The 19,092-nt window shown below is 39.4% G+C and overlaps 1 protein-coding gene across 1 annotated transcript; it reads left to right on the top strand.

The window, feature by feature from the left end:
* The first annotated feature begins 1,074 nt into the window (after positions 1-1,074).
* On the top strand, positions 1,075-7,980 carry casp8 (caspase 8, apoptosis-related cysteine peptidase). Its single transcript, XM_035520517.1, has 8 exons — positions 1,075-1,230; positions 1,727-2,079; positions 2,247-2,349; positions 2,510-2,678; positions 3,608-3,660; positions 3,805-3,919; positions 4,072-4,576; positions 5,856-7,980. Exons 2-8 carry the CDS (start codon positions 1,781-1,783, stop codon positions 5,983-5,985), a joined length of 1,374 nt encoding a protein of 457 aa, XP_035376410.1. The 5' UTR covers positions 1,075-1,230; positions 1,727-1,780; the 3' UTR covers positions 5,986-7,980.
* The last annotated feature ends 11,112 nt before the right edge of the window (positions 7,981-19,092 follow it).

The raw sequence follows: 19,092 nt of genomic DNA, 5'->3' as shown, positions 1-19,092 counted from the left end.
ACAATAGTTCAAAACAATTGTAAGTAAATGGGGACCTGCAGCTGGTTAGCAGAACCATTATAACACATTCAGATTAGTTGTCAAGTTAGCCTTGTTAGCCTCTAAATTTTACATCTAAGCACTGACTCTACGGCTTGGTTTAGCTACACTCCACAACTCACACTTGAGTCAGTCACAGTAGCTATATTGTTTCATATAAACCACAAATCCTCAAGGAATCTCCTGCTTTCTGAACTATGCTATGCCTTCACTTTCGTTTTGTACTTTAGACTGAGTACTGTGATCATTGCTGCTCTTAGTAATAATCTTCTCATAGTCGACTATCCCATACCTGTATTAGTGAAATACCCACTGATGCTGATTGTGTAAATGCCATGTACATACCTACATCTTACACCCGCAACTGTTATTTAATCTGCTTTAGTAATTCTTTTTGCTCATCTAATTTTATTTCTAAGATGGCCTTCTGTAACCTCCTGCCACCCCTTTTATTTCAGACTAACTTATTTATCCCTGTATGCATCCTACTGTGACACAGCAATTTTCCTCGGGATCAATAAAGTCTTGCCTTGTCTGGTCCTGTTGCCATGTACAAAAACAACTGCAAAGAACTTGACATACGGGGTCTGTTTGAACAATTTACTGACGAACAAGACGTTCCTTTTCAGAAATATCAAACAGTCAAAGTTATTCACACTGTCAAATGTAAATAACTAAATAAATAAATAAAAAAGCAAAACGTAATAAAGCGGTTGTCGAGTCAGATACATGTGTGTTCACGACTTTGACCGTCAATATTCGTTGTCAATCAACACAGCAAATTGCTGTTAATCACCACATCGACACACATCATCAAATAACTTATATAAAACCCGTTCATCGTAAAGAAAAATATTGTAAAGGATATTAACGTGAGGGCAGTTTATATAACTGACAGAACACAATTGCCAAAAAAAATGTTTATTAGATGTGTAATTTGAAATGAGTTTGCCAACCCCTTACTAAGCATTGAGCGGGGTTAAGCTGCAGCCAGCCACTAGAGGGCCTCAGCGACATAGTGGAGTCACTTTTCACCCGCGCGTTTGGTCCACTTGTTCCTTGTAGAATCCGAAAGTATTTTCGGTCGTTTGAAACAGTTCTGTAGTTAGCTAGTCAGAAATGGTCTATTTTAGGTGTAGTTGGATTTGACATGTCAAAACGAACAGATTAACACTATTTTAAAATAAGAAGGTAAGAAAGTAGTTACAACTTGCATTTCTCTACCTAAGCTAACGTTAGCGATTTAAATTGCGGTTTGGATAGCTTAGACGGTAGCTAGGTAAACTAGTTTCGTAAATGCTAATAATATAGCTACTTTGAACTATTTACCATTTTAAAGGAACATTAAAACAAACTGTTTACAGATCGGGTCCTGTACCTACGTTTGTATATGTAGACACATTAGCTAACTAGCTACAACGGCTGAAACTTTTTTCAGACAACTAGGTTAGGATCGCTAGCTAGCTAGCTAGCTGTTCACATAGCCAGCCAACTACATTTGTGTAAAGTATGTAACTTTATTTATTTATGTATCTAACTGTCGTTTGTTGTGGATTACTGTAGAGTTTCGGAGAGTGACCATGTGAATAAGATATCTAGTTAACTATCGATACCTGCTGACTTTAATAAAGACCGAAACTGAAAAGCAGAATCTGTGGTAATGTTAAGATGGTCTTGACTCTCTCAGACCCCTGTAGGCCTGTAGGACAGTTTGAATGTTGCCGGCGAGATCCAGCTGGTGATGGACGTCAGAACACTCCACGAGATTGACGAGGAGCTCGTGAAGAGCGAGGTGGCTGCACTGAAGTTCCTGTGTACGGACTTCGTCGGTAGGAAGCGTCTAGAAACCGTAAAGGACGCGAAAGATCTCTTCCAGCGTTTGGATGAGCAGGATTCGCTCGGTGAGGGGCACCTTCTAGCCGAACTGTTGTACACCATCGGACGCTATGACTTGCTTGTCAGTCTGGGCACCAGCAAAGCAGAAGTACGCAAAAGGCTGCAAGACCGAAGGGACTCTGGGTCTGGAGTTTCATCTTACAGGTAAACATGGATACAGGCATTTTTTTCTGGAATATTTTAGTGGGTAAATATACCATGCTGTTTTAGCTCATCGATGATGGATGTTTGCGCTGGATAATTACTGAGATCAGTCTTTCAGGCTTCTTAAAATCACAATATAATGTTCTTTATAATATTCTATGTTTTAGAAAGATGCTCTATGAGCTATCTGAAGCCATAACAAATGAAAACCTTCATGCTATGAAGTTCCTTCTGAATGGATTACCTAGGGCTAAAATTGGGGAATCTGCTGTGAGTATATTGTGACCCATTAGTGTGTAGAATATGAAAATTCTCCTTGTGTAATAAGTCCATTATTAGGAGAAATAGAAAGCACATTTTAAAGATTGTGAATGCTAGGAGATATTTTGTTTATTTGTTTATGTTCCCTCAATTCATTTGAATACTGTAGACTTTTCTGGATGTTGTGGCAGAGATGGAGAAGATGCAGCTTCTCTGTGAAGACAATCTGGATGAATTGCAGAATGTTTTAGAGAACTGTGATAAACAGCTGACCAGTAAGGTAGAAGACTTCAAGAAGAGGCACAGTACCAGGAAACAAACTGACAGTTGTGAGTCAAGTAAGTGCCCTTCTCTCCCATCCCCCTCCTTCTCTTTTGCTGGCCCTCTCCTCTCTCATGATATAGGGCAGTTTTCTTTATAACTACAATTTAGAAACTCGGGGCGGACGAAGATGTCTATAAGATGCTGTAAACATTCTTATAGAATGGGTTTGTAATTGGTTTATATTTGGGACACTCAGTTAGGAAGTGTAGGGTGGCTCTGTTTTTACCTTCCCCAGGGTGCAGTGGGTGCACAGCTTGTTCTGCCTATGAAGGCCAGGTTTAGTGGCCAGGCTGTGCTCACTAAGTCTACATGGTCAGCATCTTCCTTAGTTTTTTGCCTTAGATTGTGGTTAGATAAGTTGCCGATGTGTAGTCTCGATTTAGGGCCAAACATCATTGAAGTTTGTGTTGTGCTTTTGTGGAGTCTTTCCGATATGTGATGTAGTTTTGTTTTTCATTGGTTATGAGTTTGAGGAGTATGTAGTTGTCCTAAGGCTCTTTTTTTTACATTGATTTACAGAAATATTTAACTCGCAGAACTTTTGCCATCTTTTATGAAAGATGTTGAACGAGAGGGATGTTCTTCTGAGTTAATTTTCCCCTTCTCCCTCCTACTGTCTGATGTTGTGCTGACTGTGTTCTTCCCTTGTGGTTTTGGGTCGATATAGTTTAATTTCTCTCAGTGTTTTGTCCAGTTAGTTAGATTTTGTGCTTAAAGTTTCTATAAACTAATGATGGTTGAAGTTTATTTAGTATTTTCTCACGTTTCAGAACAGAAAACAACATAAAAATCTAGGATCTTTTGCAGACCATGACTCTACCCCTCTCTCTCCTTCATCTCTCTCTTTCTCCTTTTCTCTCCTTCCCCCCTCCTGCTTTCATTCTTCCCCTCCCCCTCTCTCATTTCCTCAGTTTTCCCCTAAATCACTCCATTTTCATTTCAGATATGGTGATCACAGATGCTGAGGAGTCATCTACAATAGACCTACCAGAAAAGGTTTTTATTTATATATATATATATATATATATCTCACACACACACTCACAAACACTTTGTTTGTTCATTGATATCAAATACAAAATCCTCTTTCAGCAGTAGTGACAAAGTTACTACAGTGTGATCCTCTGTTTGTCACTGTAGCTAACAGACGTTTATCCATTGACGCGACGGCCTCGTGGATGGTGTTTGATCATCAATAACTATAACTTCAAGAAATGTAAACTCCCGAACCGACCAGGGACCAATAGAGATGCAGGTACGTTGATTCCATGTCCTGTTAAGAAACAGTATTATATGTAACTTGTACATCAGCATTATTTTAGGGTGCCTGAGTTTCTATGAGGCAAGTGCTCTTTCTCACTCTGACACACTGTTCGATTTAAATGCATTGTTGTCTCTCTCCCTTAGAGGATCTCTCTGAACTGTTTTCCAAGATGTATTTTGTGCTGAAGGTGAATACTGACCTGTGCAGTTCAGAAATGCGTGCATTGGCACAGGAGTTTGCAGCGAAAGACCACTCCCAAATGGATGCTTTCATCTGCTGTGTCCTCTCCCATGGAGGGAAGGGGACGGTCTTTGGCACGGATGGCATTGAAGTTTCGATCCGTGACCTCACTCTGCCTTTTGCTCGTTGCCCTACATTACTGGGCAAGCCCAAGGTGTTCTTCATCCAGGCGTGCCAGGGCGACCTCTACCAGCGCGGCATGTACATCCAGGAGGATTCTGGCGTGAATCGATGTGAGGACACATACGAAGCAGATGCCAGGAGTGTCGCACTCAGCAGTATCCCCATTGAAGCAGATTTTCTGATCGGAATGGCAACAGTGGAGCAATACAAGTCATTTCGCCACGTCAGCAATGGGTCCATCTTCATCCAGGCACTCTGCAAACAGCTGAATCTCGGCCTGCGGAGGTGAGGAACAGGAGGGATGGGACAAGGGAGCAGTGAGCTTGTTGGCTAATAGGGTTTCACATAGAGTTGGTAGCTTCAGTATACGTTCAAGACAAAAGGTGTTTTATTTAATAGAATTGATAGAGAGGTAGGATAATTGCAGAATGTCATTTTTTTAAAAATACTTTTATTCAGGGAATTTAAGGTATACTGCATAGCAATGATACAAAAGTGATGCATTCAAAAAATACATTCAAGACATACAAGATAACCTTCCGATATAAAGTCTTGATCCAATATTTGTATTTTCGTAGATAATACTGTTGCACATTACACAATTCAAGTACATAAGTCATTAAAATCAGTCCAGTCTATACGACTGACAGTTGTGCAGTGCAGAGCTATTTTAATGTGTTTTTTTTTTTAAATTACAAAATAACAAAGTAAACAAAAGATGTCTATAAATATATATTTATATATAAATATTTAAATTCAGTGTGCCATGATTAAGTAATGATGCAGAGGTAACATCAGAACTCCCAAATGTCTGTGGTAAATCCAAAAGCCATCATATCTGATAAGAGATCTCGTAGGTGCTCGTGAATGTTGCTTTAAAGCTCCGTGAATGAACTGTATTTTCGAGAGAGTAGGGTGTACCATGGCTCCAAAAGACCACAAAACCTATTTTTTCTACCACAGTGATGGGCTGGGTCATCCAAAATAATGAATTCATTTTCCCTCTCTGTAAGCTTATTAGTCATGTTGCTGTCCTGAGAAGATGCCTCTCTTCTTTTAACATTTTTGTGTGTGTGCTGCTTTGATGAACCCTTTACCTGGGTAATCTGACCAAACTTCAGCTATTTATTTCTTAGGTATGGTACTAAATTGGTACTATTGAATGCAGCTGTGTCATTACAGGCTCACGTAATCCTGGCATTGCAGACATTACACATGACTGTTGGACTGATTTTGTTCTCCAATTTTAAATATTTGAGCTACATCCTGGAGACATTTTAGCTATGTCCTGCCACAAAGTGCGCACTCCGTTTACTACAGCTGTGATATTGTTGACGTAAAACAAAGGATTGGACTTAGGTTAGGCTCAATAAAGGCGATACCGATCAGTTAAAAAATGCCTTGATCGGTCCCGATACCAATATTTGAGATCGGATCAAAACATCAATAATATTCATTCCGGATGTCTGGGGTGGAAGGGTATGTTGGTGTGTGTGACTGTGTTAATAGATAGATATAACATTAAACCTTAAAACTTATTTTAATGTTTCTCTTTTTATACCAGCAAAGATGACATCCTTTCCATTATGACGAAGGTGAATCGAGACGTGAGCACCCAAATGTTACTGGGCCACAAGCAGATGCCTGAGCCTCGCTACACTCTGACTAAGAAGTTGGTCTTTACTCTGGACTGAGTCGTCCTTATCAACTTAGACAGGAAGTTGCCTCTTATAACTGTGTCTCTTTGCAGTTTTTCATTACTCTGTATGGCTGTAAGTCATGAATTTAGCAAGTGTCACATCACTGACATGATGTGAATGAATTACTGGGTGTTTGGTTATGTTCTTATGTTGTATGTACATTATATAATTATGGAAATGCCATATGGTCTTGGAAAATCAGTGACTTTGCATGCAGAAAACAGTAAGACTTTTTCTGCATATAACAGGCAGTGTTAGAATGCATACAGCCTCAGTCTAAGCCTATTCTATCTAACTCTAAATAATACATAAAACAAGTTATATTTTTAAAGATACTCTATATAAATACTATGCAAGCAATTTCTTTAAATATGTGCTTAAATAATAAAAGGGTTTTTTATGTGTTTCAAGATATTCTAATTTCATATATTTATAAAAGTTCAGTTTCTTTTACAAAATTCTCCATATTAAATACAGTTTTGTAAGGTCATTATAGTAAATAGAGTATTGTAAGCTCATTATTTTTGGTAAGAGTATAGAAAAGTAATGGTTTTGCAAAAAGGACTTAATACTATGAAATGTGTATCAGGATACAGTATTTTCTGCAGGTGTGACTGGGGCGGCAGAGAGGACGCGAGAGGCGAAGTTCCATTTTCACGTTCTTTATTATTCATGTTCTTTCCGCGTTGTGCATCGAGTCTAGTGGATGGGTCGGAGCGGAGTAGCTTCTCTGCAGTAAGCTCGCGTCGTTTGGCTACTAATGTGCAGCCCCATCCTTGCGAACCTGTGGGTGTATAAATACAGGTGCAGGTTAATGAGGTTCAGGTGTCTCCTGTCAGAAGACAGGTGATTGTGATTGAGGAAAGTGCATGACATGGTCCTGGTCCTGCAGGGCGTCTCCCCCTTTTGGGCACCGGTCTGCCGTGACAGCAGGTACATGAAGTATAGCAAATTGATTTAACCCTTCATAACAAAAGAGGGTACTATACAACCAGGATAAACCTTTTCAGAAGTGACATTATGGCTCATTTTAAAATGCAGATGAAATCTGTGTTTTGTTCTTTACCTTTTGCATTAATTCAGGCTTGAGCAGTGCCAGGATCCCAAGTGCTTGATGAATACACAGTGCGTCAGCACTTCTGCCACTACTCTCTGATCAAAATTCAAAGTTTATTTGTCACGTACATAGTCATACATTGTATAACTGGCAGTGAAATGCTCTGCCACACATACAATGTTCACCATGTAACATCAGGTTGCTATACTATAGAAGTGAGACTTGTATGGTTAATATAAACCATATTAGTATGATTCACGTCAGCTCTTTATAATGAAAATCCGAACCTAACAGTTTTGGGGTAAGGGAGCAGCTCGGAAGCCCATCTCCAAGATGCACGGCAGCGTTCCAGTGTCCTAGGTACAATGAGAAATATCTTTGTGTATCCAATGTGGGGCAATAAATAAGGTATGTAATTAACTACTATTAGTGAATTACTGTAAAATTTGCAGTTGTGTGATACTGTTGACTCCAACTGCAGGGTGTAGTACTTGTCTATCCTCCAGGTGTTATTCATTACTGTAGATCTACTTGCTATACTTGTCTATGTTATGTATTGGTAGTATAAAAGAAGAAATTGTTTTCCAGAATAGCTTTATTATTAAATTTAATGCTTGAAGTATCTAGTATCTTTTTCTCTACTCCTGTATAGAGTTAATGTAAGGGTTAACCACTCCTGCAGAGTTATTGTAATGGTTACCCACTCCTGCATAGGCTTAGTTTAAGGGCTAACCACTGCTAAGCATAGAAATAGTTGGAACAACTGTAGGAAGGACATTTTAAGAGCAGAAACACTGAGCTGGAGCATCCTTCAAACACAGAATTACACCCATTTCCTCTGTGTAACGTACTGTGCTCTTCTTAATGTCTCAAACGCAAAATATTTTCCTAAATGGTCCTTAACAGAATAATAAACATTCTAATTATATTGAGAAGTGACTATTCATTACTCTTCATTACACTTTATCCTTTTACATCATGCATATTTTTCTGTATTGTCAGTCTCCCTGGGTAACGAAGCTATAAATTGTTGTTTTAACATAAATGTTATTTGTTAAAACACTTACATTAGGGCCAAGTGCATGATGCATGCAAAATTTTGAAGACCAGAATGTGTGTAGTGTAATAGACTATATCCAGGTGTAACTGTATTTTTATGTGCTGCTATCCTGAATGTCTGAAAGGTTAGGGTTTTTGGAGATACTGTGTTCATCACACTTACAACACATGTCCCAATGGAGCCAAATGCAAGATCCACTGCAACACAGTGAAAACGATAATCCCAGACTTGTATTATGAATTTATTTGGTTTCAGTGTATGCATAAATGATGTTATCTTTCCTGAAAAGTTCACCAAGTCTGCAATTTGTGAACAGTGCACTTAACGTAGCACTCTGCCCTAGGATGCCTCCACTTCACGTGTCACGACCACTACTTCAGTCTCGGCCTTATTGGCATGTATTGATCTACACTATGAGTTATGTCATACACCATTCTTATCAAATTTGGCTTTGACTCTATTTGCAATATGTTTTCTTATTGAATGAAATAAAAATGGTTTTTAAAAATGATTTTGATGTGTTCTGGATCAGTGTGTATTCTGCATCATTGGGCGTGTGACAAAAATGGTTTTAAAACAGCTAGTTTTAGTTTTTTTAATGAACAAATTGTTCATGCCAACCTGCTGAGCCAACTTCAGCAGTCTTGTCTCCACGTAGGTGACTTCACAAGTCTCGACTGTATTGCCTACGTTGCTTTTGGTGTGGTTACAAGTCTGATTATTGACAGGCATACTGAAGCTGGCAAAAAGCACAGGTAGCTTTCTAAAATTCTACTCTACCCCAGGACTTGTGTTGCGTCCACTTCTTCAGTCTCGGCCTTATTGCCCTGTATGTTTTGTCATGTCTTCTAAGACATCACGTCACCACTGAGCACCAATTTCTCTTGCAAGTGCTTCATAAACGATCAATCTAGGACTTGCTCGTCTCTTGATTCATCTATGTAGGCAAAAGTAGCACGGCTGTGTGCATAAGATTCAGTGTTATCCTTCCTGAAAAAAAGTCTCCAAGTCTGTGATTTGTGAACAGAGGACTTAACGTAGCAAGTCTCCCTGCTGGGGAATAAAACCCTGGTATTCCGTGTGACAGGTGGAGATACTATCTACTATACTAACAAGAACTGGAGTATGCATATCAACCCCCTGGGTTGCACTCTTCCCACTTGTTTTGATGTATTCTGGCTCAGTATGACTGACAAAATGGTTTTTAAACACATTCTGGCAATGTTGATCCAGTCTTTATTTTTCTCTTTTAACAGCCTCGGTGTGATGGCTTGTGATTTGTATTTCTTTTTGAATACTTAGAAAAATTGAAACAAATTCAGAGCGTTTTGCTTAACCCTTTGTGCTAAACGTACCATTGATCTACACTATGAGTTATGTAATATACACCATTCTTATCAAATTTGGCTTTGACTCAATTTGCAATAGGTTTTCTTATTGAATGAAATAAAAATGGTTTTTAAACATATTCTGGAAATGTTGACCCACTCTTCATTTTCCTCTTTTAACAGCCTCGGTGTGATGACTTATGATCTGTATTTCTTTTTGAATACTTGGAAAAATGCAAAATAATTGAAAGCATTTTGCTTAACCCTGTGTAATACGAGTTATGTCATATGCACCATTCTTATCACATTTAGCTTTCACTCCATTTACAATACGTTTTCTTATTGTACTGTAATTTAGTGTACTGAGCCGCAGTGTCTTGTCAACATTCAGCTTAGGTCAATGCCAGAGATAATGCCCAAGATAATGTCCAAGACTGTGCTGAAGTCAAACCTCACACAATTAAACTATGCACTCCTGTTGCAGTTTTGCAAATTATCCTACTTGCTGCTAGAGTACAGTACTAAACCAGCACTGTACTCTGAACTGTTCTGGCTGCTACCAGTGACTGCTATGTTCAGGGTAGCATGTCACTGATTGCTATGCACAAATCGCTTTACATATTCCTGCACTGTCTACTCATTTTGTATTTTGTATTTGTCCTGTCCTGTATTTATTATTGTTTATTTAATGTTTATTTAATGACATTTTGCACTATATTGGACTGTTTGCACTTGTGTAGCATGTTGTCTGTTGCACTGTGGTTTTTATGTTGCACCATGGTCCTGGAGGAACATTATCTCATTTTTGTTGTGTACTTGTATATAGCTGAAATGACAATAAAACCTCTTGAACTTGAACTTGAACTTGAGATGAACTCGTCCCATTGGTTTGATGTGTTCTGGATCAGTGTGTATTCTGCATCATTGGGTGTGCGACAAAATGGTTTTAAAACAGCTAGTTTTAGTTTTTAGTTAGTTTCAGTCTTGTCTCCACATAGGTGACTTCACAAGTCTCGACTGTATTGCCTATGTTGCTTTTGGTGTGGTTATCAGTCTGATTATTGACAGACATACTGAAGCTGGCAAAAGGAACAGGCAGCCTTCTAAAAATTCCACTCTGTCCCAGGACTTGCGTTGTGTCCACCTCTTCAGTCTCAGCCTTGTTGGCATGTATGTTTTGTCACATCTTCTAAGATATCACGTCGCCACTGAGCACCAATTTCTCCCACAGGTGCTTCATAAACAATTAATATAGGACTGGCTCGTCTCCTGATTCATCTATGTAGACAAAAGTAGCATGGATATGCACATAAGATTCAATGTTATCCTTCCTAAAAAAAGAAGGTCACCAAGTCTGCGATTTGTCAACAGAGGACTTAACGTAGGAAGTCTCCCCGTCGGGGAACCGAATCCCAGTCTTTCATGTGACAGGTGGCAATATTATCCACTATACTAATGAGGACAGGAGCATGTGTATCCACCCCCTGGGTTGCACTCTTCATACTGGTTTTGATGTTTTCTGGCTCAGTGTGACTGACAAAAAGGTTTTTAAACACATTCTGGCAATGTTGACTCACTCTTCATTATCCTGTTTTAACAGTGATCGCTTATGATTTGTATTTCTTTTCGAATACCTGGAAAGTGCGGAACTGTTTCCTCAAACAGATAACTGCCTCCCAGAGCCCCCAAGACTGCCCCAAGCTTGCCATTTGTTAACACTGCAGGGTTTCCTGGCAGCTTAGTCCCTGGGGAGAGGCATGCTCCAGCATATCTGGAGCCAGGTCATAAAAGACTGAGAAGGCCCAAAAAGCACTACTACAGCCTCCCAGTGCCTCAAGAGGCTGTGCACCAACCAACCGTTGCCAAGTGGTTGACACCAAGGGCCGAAGAGGTAGGTCCCGTGCAATACGTCACCTCTAGGCCCAAGTCAGCGTATAGCTTTCCTACAATTCCATTGGAATTTTTCAGAAAGATACCAAGCTTCTACTGCTTTGAACCCGTTGGGGGTGTACAGTGATAGCAGACTGCCTCTCTGCCTTCCACAAGGCCTGAGAACAGCCAGGCTTCTACCAACAGTACTCCCCCCACCTAGTTCATTGATATCAATGGGCGAGCTTGGCCTTTTCTATCCATACATTTTTTGTTCACCGTGACCCCCTTCTCTATTTTCAAAGGTGAATTAGTATTGTAGGGGAGAACGAGAGCTTTCTAACGCAAAAAACAAATAAACGTGTTTCTATGTGCTACTGTTCCTGAGATATTACTTTTCAAAGTTTGAATAAACCTTATGCAAATTACGTAGGCGAAAAGTGCAAATATAATAGGTGTTTAACCAACGAAACATCCTAAAATGCACTTAGGTCTCTAAAACTTAATTTACTTCTTTTTGGTAGGGGGTCACTATCCAATTGTAGTATAAACTAAGAATATTTTTCCTCGATTAGGGCTCAAGAGGCCCTCACATTCTTAGGTTTTGTAAATCTTCAATGTGAAAGGCCAGTGCTATTGTTTCCATTGAATACTGTTTTTCAGGTTTCCCTGAATAAGACAATCACTAGTGCCAGACTTGGGCTGCAGTGTGGGCATGAGACTCAGGTATGTGCTCAGCCCTGCATGGGCCTTTTTTTTTTCTTTTCTCCACTATAAGGGGTATGGCAGGTGTGTCTCTCTCCATGTGCCTGTGGTTGGCTTAACAGGAGGATTAGAAGAGAATTGTGTTTTAGGGGATCATGTCATTGTGTTTAGGGGTTTGGGTCAAGGGTTAGGGTTAGGGTTAGTTAAGTTTAGGGTTAGGTTAGAGTTAAAGTTAGTTAAGGTTAGGTTTTGTGAATTTACAATGGCAACACTCTGCACAGTTGATGTGGACAAGTAAGAAGCCAAGGGTAAGGCATTGGCCGGCGCTTGTGAAGCACTGCTGTTGTTTCCATTGATTACTATTTTTCAGGTTTCCCTGAATAAGACAGTCACTAGTGTTATTGAGGACCAGCCTTAGGCTGCAGTGTGGGCATGGGACTCAAGCATGTGCTCTCACCTGTATGGGCCTTTTATTTTACTCCCCCATTATAAGGGGTTTGGCAGGTGTGTTTCTCTCCATGTGCCTGTGGTTGGTTTAATGGGAGTTAGAGAATTGTGTTTTAGGGGATCACATCATTATGCTTAGGGGTTTGCTTCAAGGGGTCATTTTAGTGTAGGAGGAATTGGGGTTAGGGTTAGGTTTTGTATAACCTAACCCTTTTGTGTATATATATATATATATATATATATATATATATATATATATATATATATATATATATATATATATGCATGAAGCTGATCAGGCATTCAAACAGTTAAAGGAGGCTTTTACCACCACCCCTTTACTACAGACACCCAATTCCTCCATCCCGTTTGTAGTTGAAGTAGATGCTTTGAACATAGCTGTTGGGGTGGTATTGTCACAATGGAATGGGGTATCCAAGATGCGCCCCATAGCATATTTTTCCCACAAACTGACCCCGGTGGAGCATAACTATGGGATAGGGGAACGAGAGCTATTGGCTATGAAGCTGGCATTAGAGGAGTGGAGACACTGAATCGAGGGAGCTAATCATCCATTCTAGTGATCACTGACCACAAAAATACATGCACATGCACACAGCCAAATGGACAGCACTCTGGTCATTATTCTTTTTTCGATTTCACTTCAAGATTATGTTCCAGGGTCCCGCAACATGAAAGCAGATACCCTGTCCTGCATCCACCTATGGGAGACAGACTGACCCAGAGACCATTCTTCCTTCATGGGTACATCTGGCTTCGATCCAATGGGAGATTTGCAACCTGTTTGCAATGTTTAAAACACAGTTACTTGCAACCGTGTTCTTTTGCTTCTACTCTTTATGTCATGGATAGTCCCTCCCAGCTTCCATGTTCCATGGTTTCCCTGTCTTGTGTGTTTTAGTTCCATTCTGTAGTTTCATTTTCTTTGCCCCTCGTTTGGTTTTCCACACCTGTTCCTCATTTCTAGTCTTGATTAAGTTCATGTATTTAAACCGTCTTGTGCCCTTTGTCTTGGATGTTCACTGAATTTTTGAATGACTGAATGCCTGTATCTGTATGTATGTAAGTTTGTACTCCATGCCTTTGTGTTTATCCTAGCCTTTGTGTTTCATAGCCTCCGAGTTTTTCCTAGTCTATGTTACAGCTTGCTACCCCCATTTGCCTTCATGTGCTTTTGTTTCTTTGTTGTCAATCTCTGTGCTGGCTCCATGACCCTGGACTACTCTGACAACTACGACTCTGGATTTGCCCCTAATAAATCTCGCTCTTCTACACACATGCATCCTCCTCCTTACTGCTCACCATTACCCTTTGAAACAGCATTTTCTATCTTTCTAGGCTCCTTAAATACTGGTTTCATGTAAACATTGTGTTTCTATCTAAGATGTAATAAGGCAGCATTGTCTAAGACGTATTTCATGTGAAAACATTGTTTCCAAGTGAAAATAAGCTGTTTGCATCATGTATGTACATCCTATGCAACTATGTTCTATTGCTTCTACACATTTCAAGCATTCTAAACACATACAACACTGTTTCATTGCAAAACAGTGTTTCCAACCAACGTAAAAAATAATAAGGGAGAAACACTTTGATAAGGGAATGATGAGGGAAATACAGTTTCAGATATTTCAATTAAAATCTTTTTTTTTGCACTGAAACTTAAGTGTTTCTAAATCCTGAAAATGCTGTTTAATCATATCTAGAAGCAAAAGAATTGAGGTTGCGTGTAACTATATTGTACACATTGCAAATTTGATTAATCAGCTTATTTCCACTTGGTAATGCTGTTTTCACATGAAATAAGTCTTAGAAAGTGTTCCCTTATCATTCTTTACATGCTGGCTGGAAACACTTGGTTTTACACTGAAGCTATGTTTTAAGCATTTAGAATGCCTGAAAATGCTGTTTTTGTACGTTATGGATATAATAATTTTTGTACTGTTTGTCATTACCTTTCAACTCTAGAACAAGGTGGTGTTTTTCTTCCTATGCTTGGAAATTTCAGACTGTGGTCACATATATCTTGGGTGCACATGATATCTCTAGTTTACTCTAGTCTGGAGTATTTTTGCTGATTTTGTTTGAAGAAAAATACAGACATACAGGTGAATGAGGTTAGTTCAGGTATGTTCAATTATAGAAGTGAAGATGCTCATGAAGCTCATCTTAAATTTGCAGAGATAAATGGTACCAGCTATTGTGGTGTGGAAAACCATGCACTTTTTGTAAGAGTCTTAAACATTTTAATGTACTCTCTGGACACCCCCAAGATGTCATGCATGACCTTTGTAAAGGTATTGTGTCGATATAGCTTGCAGAGTGCTTGGATTTGATTATAGTTAAGACATATGAAACATTTCACAGTCTTAATGAGTCTATACTGCATTTCTTCTACAATGGGGCACATAAGCGGCATATACTGCCAAGTTCATTTGCAAGCCGGAAAACAGTTGTTTGTAATGCTCATGAAAACTGGAGTTTGTTGAGGCTGCTTCCAATTTTAATAGGACACATGATACCAGAGGATGAGCCTGCATGGTAAGTGCTTTGTACCTGAAGGATGTTGTTCAGCTTTTGTTTGCTCCAGTACACACCAAGGAATATGTAGTTTACCTTGAGAGCAAGATCTCTGAACACAGTCAGAAGTACTTGAAACTTTTCCCTTGTGTGATGCTGCTTCCAAATCACCATTATTTGGAACATGCACTCAGAAGCAAAGATTTTTTTTAAAAAAGGTTGCACAACATACAAATTGCTTCAGAAACTTTCCTCGTTTGCTTGCAGTGAAGCAACAGCTCATGATTTCTTATGCTTTTGTAAAGAGCCTCTAATCTGATGAAATCTGCACTAGATGTTTCCAATGTCTCAGTGGTTCCACTAGATGTTTTAAGAGCAGAAATAGCTCAGGTTATTAAAAGGACATAGTTGAAGTTTATTTTACTAAAACTGTCTCCAGCAAGGGTTTGACATTCAGAAAAGGTATGATCCTTGTTCATGGATCTACTGGTGGCTTCCCTTACTTTAGAGAAATAGTTCAGATATGTATTGTTCAGATATGTATTAGTCAATAAATGTTTATTGGATGAGTATATGGTTGGTCCTTTTCATATGGTGACTTTGAAAAGTCATGTGCATGCATGGATGAATTCAAAATATTAAGATTACTTGAAAGTGTAGGAATTACTCTATGCTGTATTGTTTGAAGTTTGGGGGGGGGGGGAAGGAAAACCTGCAAAAATATAATTTTCCCCTCTCTTCACAGGTTTATCAACATAGCAACATGAAATAGCAATCAGACTAAAAGTCAACCTAGGAGCAAACAGCTGTCAACAGGTAGTTCTTCAGGATGGTATGCCATGTTCTCGCAGTGATTTTTAGGCTAAAGTTCAGACACATTGTGTTTTGCACTGTGCCACTGTGGTAGCCCTCATCTCCCATATTTGGGAGCTTCTCACAGCAGAAACATCTCACAAGGTCTCTCCCTCACTCTCCTCTTGTAATACAGTCACATTGCTGTTATCAGTCACATTGTTGCATGTCAAAAACCCAAATCCAATACACAGTAGACAAATCAGGAAAAGACCACTCAGTATGAACAGTAGTAACTGGTGGCAAATATTTTTGCAACACAAGAAAGGTCTATGCAGGTTTAAATACATTTGACTCTGTGAACCAGGTGAAATCAATACTCTGGTAATGAGGATCTGACAGAGCGGTTATGATTGGTTAAGTCAATAGCCAGGTGAACGAACAGCATGCTGGGTGTTGTAGTGCTAGGTGCTCAGGCGGTATGACAGTTTGTGTTTGTAATAATTTGTATTTGTTTATATACCAATACACCAAATAAAGAGACCATTTGTGCTTCCATTTGTTTTATTGCTATTTACTTGTTCCGTTATCAAATCAAAAATCTAAATTTATTTATATAGTGCTTTTTCGAACAGATGTTGTCACAAAGCAGCTTTACAATTGCCCAAGTCCAAGCTCCCAGTGCAGTGAACAAGCCAAAGGTGACAGTGGCAAGGAAAAACTCAAGTGCATGAGGAAGAAACCTTGAGAGGAACCAAGATTTGTCTGGCCGACAACAGTTAAAACAATAATAACAATTTTAATAGAAAAATAAATTAAAAATGAAAAATAAGCATTGAATGTCTAGTCCAACTTTCTAGAGGTCCTAGTCTTGTACCAATGGTATGCATATGTCCGAGACCCATCCCGCAAGAGAACGTCCATTAAGGGCAACGGAGAAGAAGTTGGCTAGAGTGGAGGTGTGGTGGGCTATAGGAGGGCACATCAGGGGTGGTTGGAGTAGCCATGGCAGCTGAGACAGGTAGAGGCTCAGTAACATCATGACATCCTGCAAGAGAATGTGAATAAGGGCAACAGAGAGTAGTTGGCTGGGGTGGAGGTGTGGTGGGCTACAGCAGGGGATATTAGGGGGTGGTAGAAGTAGCTATGGAAACTGAGACAGGTTGAGGCTCAGTAACATCATGACGTCAGGGGTAGGTGTACCTTGGCAGAAAGAAAGAATAGATTATTGGGCATGTCCAGGTATGAAGCTGTGTAAATTAGGGAACTATAATGTGCAAAGATGGACTCCAGCAGATCTAGCTATGGCAGTACAGTGAAAAGAATAACGCCAGAAGGAAACACAGGCATGAGAGCACCCTGGAACATCAACACTCTGCCTCTCTCAGTCACTAAACTTGAGCGACAAAGAGAGGCGAAGTGACGGCATCATAACATCCCAGTTTACCAAAACTCTCAATGCCCATGGACCCCCAGATCTACACCTTTACCTAAGATGGAAAGCACTTAATAAAATGCCTGACTTTACAGATAGATTTTCAGTCTAACCTTAAATATACAGACTGTGTCTGCATCTCAAACATTTATTCCATAGTGTGGGAGCTTTATAGGAATAGACCTGCCCCTGTGGTAGATTTTCTTATACTTGGTACTAGTAAAGAACCTGCACCTTTTGATCTAAGCACACATGGTGGATTGTATTGCACTAAGAGTTCTGTAAAGTAGTGTGGGGCAAGACCAATTAGTGCTTTATAGGTTATTAGAAGTATTTTATAATCAATATTAAATTTTTACTTGAAGCCACTGTAAAGTAGCCAAGATAGGAGTCATATAATAAAATGTTCTAGTTCTAGTAAGAACTCTGGCTGCTGTATTTTGAATTAGCTGGAGCTTGTTTAGGCACTTAGTGGTACAGCCAGATGGTTAGGCATTACAGTAGTCCAATCTTGAAGTAATAAATTCATAGACTAGCTTTTCTGCATCATGAGAGGAGAGCATGTTCCTAATCTTTGAAATGTTCCTAAGGTGGAAAAAGGTGGTCTACATGAGCTTTGAATGTTGTGATCTATAGTGTTAAATGTGGCACTCAGACCAAGCAATATAAGCAATGAGACATAACCTTGGTCAGAAGCCAACAACAGGTCATTAACTACTTTAATTAGAGCTGGAAGACATCCCGAATCTAACGTTAAGTAAACCCAGCTTTAGATAAAAGGTGCATACAGTGTTCTGTGAATCAGTTACTTTAATACTAATTAGGTTATTAAGACATTTTTGTTTTCTGTATTTCTGCTTATCTCAGGGAACAGACACAGTGTCAATATGATGAACCTCAGGAGACGTCTCGTAGTGACCAGCAGATGATTGGTTTAGCCTCTTTGACTGCTGCCTGGCCTCCGCTCTGGATTGTTATAGGTTAACTAGATCTGTCATAAAACTTTGGCTTATGTTACAGGAAAGGAGAGCAGCATCCTCCCTGGTAGGATGGATACCATCCTACCCTAAAAGACCAAGCTTGCCCTCAAATGTGTTCCAATTATCTACAAACCCCACACTGCTTTGTGAGCACCCCTTGGACATCCACTAGATCAGCGAAGATAACCAACTGTATTATATCGCCACGCCACATTGGGATGGGACCAGAGCATACTACAGCATCGGACATTACCTTCACTAATTGACACACCTCTTCAGTATTATTTTTAGTAATCTCTGACTGACGAAGGCATATATCTACGTGAATAACTATCTTAGAGAACCTATGCTTACCTAAAACCTCAAGATTATCTGCAATGTCTGGCGCCCTGGCCCCTGGTATACAACTAACTTCTGCTGCTGAAGTCTCTAAAGGCCTAGCTAATTTCACATGTTGCAAAATAGTCCCCAATAACCAGAGCTCCTTCAACAGGCTTCCCATGGGTGAGAAAAAACTTTATAAACCGCTAGAGAGCAATAAGGGCAGGATACTGATTAAGAAAATTTAAACAATGAATGCTTGTAATTTGTAATTCCATAGAACTTGTAAGTCCATAGAAGCATGGGCAAACACAAGTGGCTTTCTTGCCATGCTCACTGCTATCTTAGAGGGAGTGACATGAGAACAGCTGAATGAGACTTGGCCATACCTTAAAATAATAGTAACCTTACTTGTGTAACCTGAAATAATGTATAATATCGCAACTTAAATACATTCCTCAATTATGAAGTCAGTCGTACAAAAGTAAAATGATACAACTTTATATACACTACATAATTGCAGTTACATTGCTTTTCGTTTAATAAAAGTGTATTATTTTTAATAA

Source organism: Electrophorus electricus, chromosome 1, assembly GCF_013358815.1.
Source record: "Electrophorus electricus isolate fEleEle1 chromosome 1, fEleEle1.pri, whole genome shotgun sequence".
NCBI classification, from domain to species: Eukaryota; Metazoa; Chordata; class Actinopteri; order Gymnotiformes; family Gymnotidae; genus Electrophorus; species Electrophorus electricus.
Note: the sequence above shows the minus strand (reverse complement) of the source record. Positions and strands in the feature narration are given on the sequence as shown.